Source organism: Rosa chinensis, chromosome 5, assembly GCF_002994745.2.
Source record: "Rosa chinensis cultivar Old Blush chromosome 5, RchiOBHm-V2, whole genome shotgun sequence".
Classification (NCBI taxonomy): Eukaryota; Viridiplantae; Streptophyta; class Magnoliopsida; order Rosales; family Rosaceae; genus Rosa; species Rosa chinensis.
In genome coordinates, this window is record NC_037092.1 from 10,337,745 (window position 1) to 10,353,676 (window position 15,932).

Below are 15,932 nucleotides of genomic sequence, written 5' to 3' on the forward strand. Positions count from 1 at the left end.
ACATGTGCCCACCGACACCATCTCAGCACTCGAATTATTGTGAAGAAAAGCCGGCAAACATTAGTCATCAGTATAAATCAGAAAAAGTAGTCTGACATTCGATTGTGACGGCACAAACGGGTTATGTGTTTCAATGATGAATCCTGATATTGAACAGCAGGGCTACAACAAAAATGAAGCAAGCATCTCCAGAAGCTAATATTTCAGAGAAAATGATACTACACCTTTTAAAGTTCATACATTTCCAATAAGATGATTAAAGCAAAAGGTGGGGGCTTCAATTGTTTTGTTTTACACTAAATTTAAGAACACAGACAAGGCTGTCAGACCATATATAGGGTATTATTGTCAAATAATGGAAGCACTCAAGAGTTACTTTCCGACCCTAGCTGGTATAGAGACCCACACATGGCATCTAAGTCATACACAGGTACTCTCAGAATCAAGATGTCAAAAAATAACCATTCCATGTTCCCCTTCATGGCATGTCTAGTTTTATGTAGACCCTCATCAGAAATAGATTGCAATATATTGAGGCTATTTTCACAAACATTAATCTCCTAATACATATATGTATTGTATGTATTTCGACAGAAGGAAATACCAAAAGAAATATAAGTACCATTTAATTACAGTATTAGCTTATATATAAACTAAGCTTTTAAGCTAGTATTAGGCATCCTTCCAACTCTTAATAAAAAGGGTCGAAAGAGATGCAAATATTACAGAATATTGATTGAGAGAATGATATCGTAACTGGTTAAGTACTTCAGTACTCGAGTGATCCCACCGAAGTTATCCCACTACTCAAATTTCTCGAGTCCTGCCGGCTTCCTCCATATTCATCACAACTATTGCCGGAGAGCCTCTGCATTGGGACAGACTTCAGAAGTTCTAGGCCTCGTTTTCCCATTTGCTGCACTTCTTGTGGTGAGAGTATTTTGATGCACCACACACTATTTACAAACTCCCTGGTAGGTATCAGAATAAACCACTGAATCAAGAGTGAACTAACTGACAATTGAGTCGGAAGGAACAAACATAAAAGAAAATAATTTGAGTTTTAATGATGCACCAAAAAGTTTCACTGTCAAAAGTATTGAATGTTGATTAATCTAATATGATAGATGCGAGTCATTGCCTACAAACCAGAAAGAGGAATCCTAGATAATATGAAAACTATATGAGGTCCTGTGGAGGTGGAATTAAGTGTCATTTTTGCAAAATATAGTGCACAGGGAAACACACCTTTCTTTCTTAGCAGAGTAGTAAAGCAATAACAAAGATACTAAAGTTTTCGTGCATATGTTTATGTTCACACCTAAAAAACTACATGACCAATTTTTGGACAAGTATTCTACAGTGCATAGCTAAGAGAAACCAAAAACACAATTATGAAGTGCAAACTCACGGCCAGGGGTCATCCCCGAGGAGAAGAACATCATTCTCCCGATCAACAAATACAAGCTGCCAGCCTGATCTCACAGGGTCCTCCAACTCGCCTTCAAGGCCAAACATACGAGCAAGCTCGCTACGCAGCTCATGGTAGCTGCTGAACTTGGTAATATCTAATGACCTCCCGAAGGACCCTGACTTGTAAACCTGCGATAATTATGTTGTCAGTTTAGCAAACAAGGGAATGGAGACACTGCATAAGGAAACTGCATAATTGAAAAAAATAAAGGAACTTAACAGGATTAAACCAAAAGTTACAGAAGAGATAAGATATTGGTTCATAACGCCTCACCAGTCCCCACTGGGAAGAATAATATGATTTAAAAATTAAAGACTCGACTCACCTTAACAAAATTTCCATTTGGTGGGTTTTCATGGCCCACGTTTTCTGAAGACTGCAGGAAACCTGATTCGTCAATGCAACTGGAAGGTGTAACTGCTGGATTGAGTGAGAAATCAGTTCCTGTAGGGCTCATATAATTAGAAGGAAAATGTATTGTTGTAGAATCACTATCGCTGCCAACTCCTCTAAGGTTTGACATCCCATTCTGCATGAGGAGAGGTGAAGATTCTATATTGATACCAAATAAAAGATGGGTTTGAGGATCGGTGCTTCCTTCTTGGTCTATTGAGCACTCTCTCCCTGGAAAGGGTGGCAATGAAATAGGATTCTGAGAGATGGTAGTATGCGGAGGTCCCAACTGTTCCACCTGGGGAAGAACACATTGAGAAACTCCAGACGAAAGAAGAGGTTCAATTGCCGCTCGCTTAGATGGCCAGCCAGAAGATGATATTAATGAATTAGTTCTAGGCATGTTGAGCAGGTTGGAAGATTCATCCTGCGAAAATGAACCCATGAGACTCTGCAAGGGAGATAAGATGGTGCTGGTTGCAGGGTTCCCATTTGAATCAGAAAAGCTCTGCTGTTGACATAGTGACGTGATAACTTGCAAAGATGGTGACTGGGATTGAGAAGCAGAAGCAAAATGATTCATGGAAGAGACAGCACTTGGAATCTGCTGATGATCAAGTAGCTGCTGCTGTTGGTTACTGAATGAGTTTTGGTGCTGCAATTGATGCTGCAGGTGCGACTGAGTTGGAGTCTGAGAATGTGACTGACGATGGTTTTCTTGAACACCTTGAAGGAAGGCTGGTTGAGGTTGAGACTCTTGCACCATCTGGGGCTGCATCAAGGCAGCAGACCTGCTGGGGAGGTTTTGGGTTTGCTGAAACTGCAGAAGGGACGTATGTAGCGATTTGGAAGGATCTACAGCCCTCATCTCCTGAAGGGCAGCAGCAGCCATAGCCTGGTACATGTCTGTCTGCAACCCAATCATAGAAACATCAAGCCTTGGTTGCATCCATGGAGTGACCCCAATGCCATGATAGTTCAGAGATTGGATTCCACGGTCTCCAGTATCTCCTCGAAGCCACATAAGTGGAGTATTCATGCTAAGGTCATCTTCCCTCATTCCTGAGATAGAGAGGAATATATGATTTAAGAAATTTCCTAGTGCCTCAATAAAAGGAGATGTAAACTAGGAAGTTGAAAACTAACGAGCTAACAGTAAACAAGTATACCAGTAAAAGAGGGTAGTCCAGGTGGCCATGGCCGCTTAAGCCTAAGGGGGAACGGAGATGGATACATGGGAAATGTTGTTAATGGTTCAATCTCCCACAGGGACACTCTTGGCTGCCTCTCCCCAGCTGTGGATTCGTCCCAGCCCACCTGAATTTAGTGAAAACTTGCATAAATTTTGACTTTTTCAGAAGAATATAAAAGATATAAGCAATGAACAAGCTTAAAAAGTTGCAACTATTAAACAATTTATATTAAATGTCCTCAACAAACCTTGACTGAACGCCAGTGTGAATTAGGCCAACGAGCAGCATCTAGGTCACTTATGCCAGTTATGGTTCCCATGTAGCTGATAAAAAATAATGTCAGGTATCAACCAATAGAATATGACATGATTAAAATCTTCATGTATTGAGACACCCACTGGTTAAGAGCTTAAACACCTACCGGCGGACACTTGATTCCTCTGTTTCAAACAGCATCCTAAAACGCATGCCAACAGAAATACAAGTATGATAGACTGCTTTAATGTACTTGGCCAGGGGAATGACAAACTCTGATGGACTAGCCCTGCATGAAAGGTGTAGCAAACTTTCAGCAAACCGATGAACCGAAAAGATTTGATATCATAAACCTATATAAACATACCTTGGATTATAAAATATGGTGAAACGACTATTTGTTGAAGCTGCATGAGCTGCAGCGGCAAGAAGTCCCAAGTGCATGCTATCACTTGACAAAACGGATGAAGGCATCACAGTTTGTGGTCTGTTAGCTCGCCGGATACCAAGGAGTAGTTGATTTTTTTCGTTCCTTAAGCAGGGAAAATACAATTGGTATGAGACTAAGTAATTAAACAACTGTTATCCCTTCAAAAGAGCAGATCAAGCTAGCCTAAATAGACACAGCAAAGAGCAAGTGAACAGCCTACCAGATGAAAAGAACTGAATCTCCAGCAACCAGTCTTTTAGCACTTACAAACACACTCCACCCTGTAGTAAGGAGATGCCTTTTGGGCTGGCCTGAAATAAAAAGGTCAAAAATAGGCATATGAGAGATGAAAGCCAAACCTTCTATTTACTTCTATTTTCAACATGGTATTCCTATAATACAAGTGCAAAAGCCAAAAGAAGTCGCAATGGCTGGAAATATAACGAATGTTTAGTGAGGTGAATTTGTTGCTTTATACTCATCATGAACCAAACTTAATTCTCACTATACACTTCTCTCCTTCAAGAAAATTGACCTACGAAAGCTCACCGCGAAATATGTGTCTAAACTTCCATTCATTATCATGCAGATCCCTTGCAATTAACTCTTGTGCTGGTGGTTGTTGGGAGAAGTCCTGCATGTCAAAATTAATGAACTCAGAACCGAAAAGGGAACCCCAAAAAAAAAAAAAAGGAAAATCCTGAAATTGAGTAGATACTCGAGTAATTTTTTCACAAGCCAGGCTAGTTGTATCTCTTTGAAATTTATTATGTTAGATACATTTTTCTGCCTATGTTGACTTTAGTTTGTGCAGAAGAATTGAAGATCGCGTACAAAATAGTGAAAATACTCGGTACGAAATTTCCAACAAAGGAGATGCATAGTGCCACTATGATTTAAGGTAGAAGAAGGCATAATCTCATCTCTGCTTCGAAACAAGCATCAGAATGAGCGGAAAAGAGTATCATAGTCTCAAGGGTATGAAACACCAACTTTTTGGTAATATAATTGCACAAACCATACTAATAAGCTGAAAAGTGATAGTCATAATTGATTGTTAATAAGAGAACTTACCAATGGAGGAAACACTTTTTCAGCAGCCCGGCGAGGAACAGAAAAACCACCATGGGTACTAGTGTCACTGGCTGTCAAAGTTTTACAGAAATAATTTGTAGGCTGTTTGTTAGGGCTGCCTAATCCTGCTGGAAGGTAGCCGTCCTTTTGCTCTTGCTGCAAATGAAGGTTATTTACAAAATAAGGTTCACTGAATAAGACCAACAATTCCAAATCCAATCAAGAAAAAGTGGCATACTGGATTTAGCGGTTGTAAGGTCATCTGCGCATATACTTCATCTGTCTCGACATCTGCCTGAAGTTTAGCAATATTCAACTTTTAGAAACAAGCATTTTAGCCAAACTATAACAACCCAATCGAACCAGCCTTACATGCATTGTCACATTGTGGAGTTGACAGATAAGTTGTGGAGGTAAGCTTGGGTAGTTAGGAATATGGGCATCCACTTCCTTGTTGGTTGATGCAGCAACCTACGTTAGAACAGCATTTCAGTATGCGCAAGTGATATAAAAATATAATAGTAGTAGTATTTACAGAAGATTGATCACCCTTTGTTAACATGACTTGATGAATGATCTCTCTTGATGTCAAACATCTTTCAAACCATCATTTTAAAGCAGAATAGACGAACTTATACATACGAACCTGTTCACTGTGACCTTGAGGAAAATAAACTACACGGCTACCAACAGCAGGTAGACAAACAAGGGGACCGGCACAAGCATGCCAAAGTTCAGAATTCAAAACTCTCTTTTCCCCTGCAAAATCCAATTCAGCAAAATATCAATACACTTCATTTGACATAAAATTGGGATCTAAAGAATGCTCAATATATCCGAGGGCCTAATTAAGAGCGAAATAAATTCTTCATCAGTAGGGCTTTCTCGCAATCATGGTAAACTTCCAAATTTCACACTAATTTTGAAGTTTAGCATGATTAAAACGAGATATACATCAATCCCCAAGCACAAGAAAAGGACATAAATGAGCAAGTACAGCCAAATTAAACCACTGCCAGCTGAGAAAATGGAGGAAAGAGAAGAATCCACAGTGGTATTAAATATACGAGCTTGCTGAAACATAAGTCTCCGGGAGGAAAAAAAAAGGTCCAAGAGACAGATACAGCTAGAAAGAGATTTGATAGCTTAATACAACTAACTGGAATTAACTACTAACTTGGGTCGTTAAGATTCTAAACCGAATGGAACTTATCAACATCAAATCTAAATCTTACAAATCACAAACCGTGAACTCAATTAAACATCCAGACAAAAAAAGAAAAACAAACACACAAAGAGAGCAATTTTACAAACATTTATCATACCTTCCTGGGGTTGAGGACTAAAGCCAGCAGAAGAGAGCCTCATCTTTGGAGAGCTTCAAAAAGTATTTAAACCAGGTCTTAATCACAATAACTTAACACAAAAATTCACCCAAAAACCCCTGAATAATCCCTTTCTTCACCTCCTTTCTTTTCACTACACAATATCATATCTTCACCACACAAAACCCCATTCAAATCCCAGCAAAGGAAAACACTTGATGCACAACTTTACAAAAAGCAGGAAGCTTCACATTCATGCAAAGCAAACCATAAGGACCCAACTTCTAAATCTTCAACCGAAACCGGTTTCGCTACAAAACACGATCGCTTTCAGCCTCATTCGCACCTGATCAACCTCACCCCCACCCCCCAGAATGTCCAACCTTTAATCAGAGACCTCATTCCACAACCTTCAATAAAAAAGCCTCAACATTTGAAACCCCCTCCTCCACCTCTGAAACTGACCCTCAAGAATCACAGCTTCAAAATCAAAACTTTACACAACCCACTTAACCAGTATCAAAAACCAAGCATTTACAGCAAACCCCAGAAAAACCCACCAGCCTAAAAACCCAAAACTGCTGAAAGAAGCATCAGATCTCAGCCTCAGAACCCCCAAAGCCTATGCCACCACGAAACCCAGAAAGCACTAGATCTCAGACAATGAAAAACCCAAATGAAAGCTCCATCAAGCACACAGCCTACACATTATTCTCTAAGAAAAAAAAACAGAGCTATGTGATGAACTAGCCTAGCACAGAACAGAGACACAGATACTGTTTTCAACTAGAACATGTGCAAATATAGAAACCAAGAGTTGGGTTTTGATTCAAAGTTTTCCAGTAATGGAAACACAAAGTGACATGCTTGATGGGTCTGGAAGCGGTGGTGGTGTGTATTTGTGTTCTTAGTAGAGTCGGTACTTCTCTACTGCTTGCTTGGTGGCCTTGCCACTATTGCTTTACTCTCTCTCTCTCTCACACTTTCTTTTCTCTCTCCTCTCTCTGCTCCAATCAATCAAAGCACAACCGCCATTATTTTCGGTGTCCTTTTATACCCAAGAGAACAAGTAAAGAAAGAAGCTTTATTATTAGAGAGAGAAAGTGTCAGATTTTTCTTTTTCAGAGAGAAGGTTTCTGCAACATTTGCTCCTTTTGTTTTGAGATTTTTTTTTTTTTTTCCCAGTGGTTTAGGAAGTGAAGGGAAAATGGGCACACTGGTGAGGGTGACGGTTTTTTTTTGCGGAAATGCCCTTCAAATCAAAGCAAAAGAGAAGGAGTGGAAAATGTGGGAAGGAAGAAGAAACCAATTTGGATTATAGTCAAAATGATTAGATGGCACTATACACTAAAGTGTATTTGGTGATAGACTCGTAGTTGATGGTCATGCTTTGCAACTTGATACCCGCTATTCGAGATGGGCCAACAAGGATTCCATCTACAAAATAAGCCGAAGTGCTTCATTTTTAACTGTTAATTCAGTGCACTGCATAAGATGAATTTCATGCATTTTCATTCATTTACTTCCAAATGATAATTAAAAATAATTTTGAACTCGAAAATGTGAAACATTCTTCGACCACTAGAATTACAAATTCTCACTAATTTTATGCAGTTGTTAGTTATAGTAAAGCTACATATTAACTAATAAATTGTGATCATTTGAACTTATCTTAATGAGCTAATATATTATTTTGGTAGTGACATTAAATTGCATGCATTTTGAGTATAAATCCAGTGCCAAAAAAAATACCCATTACTCTTTCTGCCAGATATGTAGAAGATTTATGAATAATTATGGATTTGTCTTGAAGACAATAAAAGGAATGTGTATTGTTTAGAGGAGTGGGCGGCTGTTATCATTTCTGACTTTTCCTTAAAATTAAGGTTGCATTGGGGTTAGAAGGTTCAATTACAAGAATGAAACTTGCATCCTAGCTACCACGATTGGCACTGCCTATACATGGTCTTTTGACTTTAATATCTCCTATTCTAGGCATGTCATGGCTATAGAAAAGTTTCTCTAACATAACATTTTATTATTATTGTGTTTGGTATCTTACCGTCTATTAGAAAGTTTCAGGATCGATATAAAATAATACATCGGTATATTAAATATAGACCGACTTGTTATAGTAGTAGACTAACTCTCGTCGTAAATTATCTAGAATTTAAGTTAAGCTAGTCTAAAAATAGACAAAGGCATAAAACCAATTTACCTATGTATCGCACTAGTTCACTTAATATATCAATTCATTAATGTATCATAGATAAATCATTTTATATTATTAAATTTTCAATGAAAACTATAAATTATGATATAAAGAGGTGATATAGTGATTAGAGGTGATTTTTTTTTTTTTGAGGGGAACTAAAATAATTCCATTGATAAAATCTTAACAACCGTACTAGGTCAAGCTAGAAAGATCCGAGGATCCTTCAATTACATCCACTGCTCAATTTATTCGTTACTACATTCTAGGAAAGAAAATGCAAAAACCAAGTCCAAAAACTAAAAGAAATGCAACCAAAAGGAATCTAAAAACTAATGCTAATACATCACCCTAAATCAAGGCAACTAGAATGAAAAGCTTGAGGTCTAGTGACCCTCATGGTGTACCTCTCCACCTAACAAACCAGATTAAGCCAAGATCAAAGTAATGCAAAGCATACTTTCCTAGGTCTCCTAGGAAAGTGGAAGATGCACCCCATCCACATCAGTAAGAGCGCCAAGATCAAAACCCACCGAGTTTGTTGCCATCGAATCACAACCCTTTGATTTCACCACCGATTTACAGGCATAAGGGCTCCCACGAGGCCTCCCTATCTTCTTCGTTCCCTTCCCCTCCTAGGTGATAATGACCTCAAAGACACCCTCTGATGTCACAGTGAAGCCCATATTCTCCAGTTAGAGGGTGTAGAAACCAAAGCCAAGTTGTACCTAGCACCCTTCTCATCTGCTTCATCTTCATCCTCCCTTTGACAGCAAGTACCAAAAACCCTAATTGGGTCCATAGATCTATCAGGTAAGGTACGGATGGTGATTCCTTTCCTCTCCTTATGCAGCAGATTAGGAATAGGAAACTTAGGTATAAGGGCCGATGACAAAGATGCGACACATTGGCCCTAAAAACTAGAGCAGGAGCAGCGGGACCCAGTAATCCTAGGCCACCATTTACAAGCACTGCTTCCTCCTTTTGCTCACAAGGACACCGAGCACCACAGTGATTGATCACGAAACAATCCCGGCATCGACCCAACAATTGCTCATAGCGAAATTGCAAGATAAACACGTCTATCGGGGAGATGCGAACCCGCCACACCAAACGAACTGGATCATTCAAAGGAAGAGAAACACGAACTTTGGCCACACCATGTCAGATTCCGAGATTGTCAATTTGCAGCACTAGACCAATGGTTTCTCCGATCCAAAATTTCCACCCAAATCTACACAGAATCCAAACAGACAGCAGCGATATCAGAGAAACCATCATAATCATTTAGGAGGATCATCGCTCTCTAAAAACCCCAAGGCCTTCCTTCCTTCATACGGTCAAGATCTTGTTCATTTGCAAACGTGAAAAAAAAAAAAACGATCTCCACGAGCCTGCACCTCCAGTCGCACTGAAAGCTGCCACATAGAGCTGACTACACTCTAGAAAGAATTAAGAATCCTGAATCCCAACCTGAGCACTGTTCGATCAATCGTCTAACCGAGAAAAATTGGTGAGCAAGAAACCCTTTGTTAGAGTAGTGAATGTTGTCGAGATCCACCGGCTCTTAGTGATTAGGGTAGTGGTGGGCTCGGTGCGGATCGAGCCAATTTGGGCCTGATACAGCAACTGGACTGGAAAATTTGGTGAGCCCAAAATTCAAACTGCAACCGATGTAAAATTCTTCGACTGGATTTTCAGTGTCACTGTTTTATCGATGCGAGCCGGTGCAGTTTCAACCCAAACCGCAATGGAAAACATGCAATCTAAAATGGGAAAGTTGATAACCTGCAGACTTGAAAAAGAAGGAAAAAAAACAACTAAAACCAAATGCAAACCATTCCACTGAGCCTGCCACTCCGTCTGAAATAAATTGGTCATTACAACTTCACAAACCATTCAAATGAACCAAATGCAGAAAATAAAATGGAAGTTCATATAGTTGTTAAACAATAAACACAGACCATTTTGAAAGTCTGAATTCACCAAATGCAGAAAAGAAAGTAGTAGTTCATCTAACTGCAAATTAACCAAACCTAAAATAAAAACAAACAAGCAAATGCCAAACTACTTATCTATCTTCAATCTTCCGCCAAGCAAATGCTGGTCTGCTCACTCTGCTGCAGGCCTTCACTTCATTCCACAGAGTCACTAACAACAGTAGAACCTTCATCTATCAATCAGATTCCCAACAAGTGCAAAACAGAAAAAGAGAACAGAAAAAAACAAGTAAGCCAACTCATTAAGTCATTATACATCTGCGAATGCAGCAATATAGATTATATAAAACTGAAATGAGCAGAAAGAAATAGAAATTTGGAAAACAAAAAAATAAACAAGTTCCAAAACCCTTACCAATTTCCAGGTTCTCCAACTCCTCATACAGCTGCAACTCATCTTTGGTTGGTTCCTTATATGCATCATATCGGCTCCCCTTAGCCAATCACTTAAGCAAACCAATCCCTCAACCATCCTAGGATTAGGGAAGCTCTGAAAGGGTCCAGCACCCTCTTTCCAAGATAAAATGCAGATCCGGACGCCACAGTTGAGGCAGGTACAGCAAACACGTCTTTGGCGATTTGGGACAGAATGGGCTATCTTGGAGCATTCTCCTTCTACTAAGCCAAAATTTCAAATTTGGGGTTTGAATGGTATTCTGAAGCTTCCAATAGGTACTTGTCCAACTCATTCTTGATCACTACAACATCTTTCTCCTACCGCAATAGCTTGAACTGATGCAGGTTTGCTACGTGACTATCCTTCTCAACTCGCAGATCCCTAGATTTGATCCTAGACATTGTCACACTCCTAGAAGTTGTTGCTGCAACAGGATCTTCGTTTGCAACTCAAATAAAAATAGAAAGTAGTGAAAAATGAAAACAAATAGATTATGTGCAAAAAAAAATTAAAAAAAATTGTAAAATTGATTACTTGCATAAAAATCAAACAGTGAGCTCAAAATTTTCTTTGCTTCATCGATCATCACTTGCACACCTCCTTCTCCTTGGTCAACTTGCATGCATAGTGGCACTAAACTTGAAGGTTGCTTCATAAAAAATCTTGAGAAATTTGATGAGTCTTGCTGCCTTTTCTTAATCTGCAGTTCTAGGAGGCTCTTGTCTCTTGCATCCACCCACTCTTTCTTGGAAGTAACTCTCAAATTGTTGATCTTCATCCTCAAACCTAAAAAAAAAAAGCCTTCTTGTACTTGCATGCAATATCCAACATAAAGTATGTTGAATTCCATCGTGTGCAAACATCTAAAGGGACAATTCCTCCATTGTGCTCAATCTTTTCTTGAGCTGCACACTTTCAAAACGTCTCTAATCTTGCTGGACTCAATCTAATATACTTAACAAAATTTCTAATGCCATCAATAGAGAAGTCAAGCTCATCCATTCCATCCCTCACAATGAGGTTCAGAATGTGGCAGCAGCATCTCAAATGCAAAAAACTACCTCCCAACACCTACTGATTCTAGTTTCCTATCTTCTCTTTCATGTAGTCTAAAGCCACCTGATTTGGACTTGCATTTTCGACAACGATTGTAAAAACTTTATCAATCCCCCACTTAATCAAACAAGATTCAACCAGCTTGCCTATTGTTTTACCCTTGTGATTTGGAATCACACAAAAGTTTAAAATCCTTTTGTGCAGCTTCCAACTAACATCTACGAAATGAGCAGTCAACACTATGTAATTAATGTTTTGGATACTTGTCCAAGTCTTTGTTATGAGTGAAACCCTTTGCCGATTACAAGATATCCATCCCCTAATCCCCTCATTCTCAGCCTCATAAAGTTTCCAAATATCTCTAACTATTGTTCTCCTAGAAGGTGACTTGACTTGAGGCTGAGTCACCTTCATGAAATCTTTAAACCCTTCATTCTCAACGAAAGAAAATGACAGTTCATCACGAACCACCATTTTCGCACAAGTTAGCCTAGAAGTGGTCTTATCATTAGCAACATCAATTAATTTGCCTTTATCTTAGCCGAATTGAAAGTCAAATGCTTTTGCTTCTTATTCGGGACATAAATCAGCGACTTCCTGCACTGGTACATCCGTGTGCCCTCATTGTTAATGTGTCATTGCTTTTGGAGTAGTATGCGTAGGTTTGGGGGCAGTACTTACACCTTGAACGTGCTGGCTTCATGTAACTCCTATCTGGATTCTTTAGCTTATTGAAATGTTGCCACACAATTGAGGAGTTCTTCCTTTTGCTTGTTCCATCTTCATTTTTAGGAAGTGGTGAAAGCAGTGGTACTAGAGCAGGACTCTGAACAATTGCAGCTGTAGGACTTGGTGTAGGGGTCGTCCCGATGCTAGAATCTGCAGTTCCAGTTGGAGTAGAGGTCGGAGTTGAAGACATCCCTTCCATAATCTGCAAATAACCAATTACAATTTCAAAACAATGAAACAAATGGCTTTTGAAAGCTAATAAGTTAAGATCAGAAAACCCTAAAGCTAAACTATGAAATCAGAAAGCCGCAAATAGTTTTGAAAATCCTAACTCAATTTTGAAAGAGAGAAGCCCCAAACCAGCAAACTACAAGAAATCTTCTTTAAAACAGAACATGCACATTACAATTTCAGTATTTCACAACCAGAACACCCATCAAAGATCAACCTATCACACCATTGGACTCCTATCAAACGATAATCTAAAATTCTAAATGATTTGAACACCCATCAAAGATCAAAATACTAGATGTTTCTCTTCATAAACGATTCATCTTGATTTAAACCGAAAAAAGAAAAGAAAAAAAAGATAGAACAGAGAGAACAAACTAATTGTACCGGCACAGAAGAAGAGAGAGGCAAAAGAGAACAGCAGCCGGTGGTGAGAGTCGTTATGGTAGATAGGAGATAATGAGAGATCTGAGAGAGTGAGAGAGAGCGTGAAATGAGAAATGAGAGTTATGCGTCCGAGTTAGAACCCTCGAGCAGTAGGGTTTGGTTTTTCTCCAATAAGAACTCGAGGAATAATATAAAAAATTAAGAAAATAAAAATAAATTATCTATATATATATATATATATATATATATATAAGGAAAAATTATAGGTCCCCTCCTGTACTTTTTAGGATTTGACAGTTTAATCCCTGCTATTCCAATTTTAACAGATAACTCTCTAAACATTCAAATTTCACACAATTTGGTCCAAAATGACCATTTTACCCCTCACTTATTATTATTATTATTATTTTTTATTCTTCTCTCTCTCATTTGGTGCCGTTTCCGACTTGTTTTATTTGGGTCGGTTCAGGCGGTAACCGAATTCTCCCTGCATTTATGCCCACTCTTATATTAGAGGTGATTTGAAATTTCCTGTCATGGTGAAAGTAATTAAAAAAAAAAAAAAATATATATATATATATATATATATATATATATATAGGGAAAAACTCACAAACAGTACTTGAATTTCAAGCCACTAATAACTTTAGTACCTCAAGTTCAAAAAATATCAGATTGATACTTGAACTTCTGACCCCGACCCAATATTAGTATCCAGGAACATTAAAATCGTTAACGGAGTTAATTTTTGAAGGGTAAATCTGTCATTTCACTGTTCATCGTCTCCAAAACTCTTCCCCCCCTCTCTTTCTCTCTCTGCAAACCCAGATTTTTCATTATCTTTTTCATACCTTAACGATCATCAATTTAGCTGAAAATTTGCAGAGATGATCTATACACTACTACCTAAAACCTGAACGGTCGAGATGTGGATATGCGACTGAAAACTTGAACTTCACACGTTAATTTTAAAGCGGAGCTCCGCTCTGGATAGGATATATATATATATATATATATATATATATATATATATAAAATGATAGGTGTACTTTTCTTCCTTTAGGTCCACCTTCTGCATGGCTGGAGGGATGGTCCTATTAGAGAAATTCAGTTCGTAGTCTACATCTCATTTAATTCTAAAGAGTGTTACAACTCTACATGGGACCATATATACTACAAGTTCATCTTTCTTCTATTATTCAGTGTATGTGCAGTATTGTTACATAGTTTCTTTCCCATTAAAATGATAACTTCTATGCTTATAAGACGGAGAATCTTTAAATTATGATGGCTCTTAGTACGGTGAAAACAATTATTTGAAAGAATGATATTTCTCATATGTAAAGAAATTATTCGTTAGCAACTTAATTCCTTTATATTTTCTTCCAAACATAAATCGATCATTTTTAAATTCAAACATATGATAAAATTTTGATCACAATAGTTAGAGATTTTTTTTTTTTTTAAAGAGATTTGGGACTCAGCCAAGTTGAGAATTAAAAATTTAACATGATGAGAGTTATAATTAATTTAGGACCGAAATGTCGTTTGATTCCTACCTGTGATTGGATTTTCGTTGATTCATCTTCCTTCCATGGCAGTAGATGTCTTGACGGGCTCCTCGATGTAATAACACCCATATGAGCATTGTAGACAATGGCTGGCTTGGTTGCAACACCAAGAAGTCGCTCAAGTCTTTGGATCTAGGCATGTGACCTTACTTGAATGAAGGCCAAGTTTGGCGATTGAGAGTGGCTCGTAGCAACAACCTCATCAGATCATGTTGTACGTGTTGATGGATGATTTTGGAAGTGATCGAATCATGTAGTTGTTGACCACTCAAGACGGATTTGTGATCTCTAAAGATTCAAGTGTTTGGTGGTGCAATTCTTGGTGATGAGTCAGTAGTCATGGGCTGATCACTAGCGACAGTGAACGAATGAGTCTAGTTTTCTTGAACAACGATGTGTTTCAAGTATTGAGATTTAAATATGCGTAGTAATGATATCACTAAAACAGTTCAATTTTAAAAATATGTTAATTGTAAATTTATGTTTTATTCAGTTTTACGTTATGCGGGTGGAGATTCATACAATATGTATCGTTTTTCATCATTTATGATAAAACTAGCTAACGAGTTATGTATCCTCGTATATCATCTCATGGCATTTAGAAACCCTAAACAACTTGGTAAATTATGTGAAAATTTTGTTACGGTTGAGTTGTGTAATTTAGGATATAATATCAGGGTGCATTCCAATACGGACGGCGTAATATCTTGGAATTTGGCGACAGTAGAAGAATATCTGCACAGTGAGAGCAAAAGGACGAATCTGAACCTTTCATCATGAGAAAAGTCGGTCCCGCTCCACTATGACGGGACGTGACGTGACGTGAAAATTGTTGCTTTTGCTATTGGTCGCTTTCATCCGTACCATGAGCTTGACTGCAGACAATAAGCTACCCCACGCCCTTTATCGTCACGTTATCAGCTACAAGAGGAAGGTTTTAGACTTCTAGTTTTAGCGGCACAAAATGTGAAATTTTACTTTTGTTACTTTTCACAAGTAAAATGTGGTCGACATCATATAATTAAGTAAATCTTTGAATTGTTAATTTTTAATTTACAATTGGCTTCATAGTAAATCTTTGAATTGTTGCTTGCACCATAATTTAAAGAAAGTATAATGCAGTCATTTGTATCTTACTGGTTGCTATATGTATGTACACGCTTGGTATTTTGAAAGTATTAGTATTAAAATTTAAGAAATTGAAG

General features: G+C 38.2%; 1 protein-coding gene across 1 annotated transcript; it reads right to left on the minus strand.

Moving 5' to 3' along the window:
* Positions 1 to 507: 507 nt before the first annotated feature.
* LOC112202620 (auxin response factor 6) lies at positions 508 to 7,337 on the minus strand. Its single transcript, XM_024343619.2, has 14 exons — positions 6,145 to 7,337; positions 5,466 to 5,578; positions 5,192 to 5,290; positions 5,058 to 5,114; positions 4,820 to 4,975; positions 4,295 to 4,379; positions 3,966 to 4,056; positions 3,683 to 3,847; positions 3,482 to 3,604; positions 3,308 to 3,383; positions 3,037 to 3,184; positions 1,800 to 2,929; positions 1,412 to 1,602; positions 508 to 971 (listed from the first exon to the last, which is right to left on the minus strand). The coding sequence occupies exons 1-14, from the start codon at positions 6,185 to 6,187 to the stop codon at positions 770 to 772; spliced, it is 2,679 nt and encodes an 892-aa protein (XP_024199387.1). The 5' UTR covers positions 6,188 to 7,337; the 3' UTR covers positions 508 to 769.
* Between the last annotated feature and the right edge of the window lie 8,595 nt (positions 7,338 to 15,932).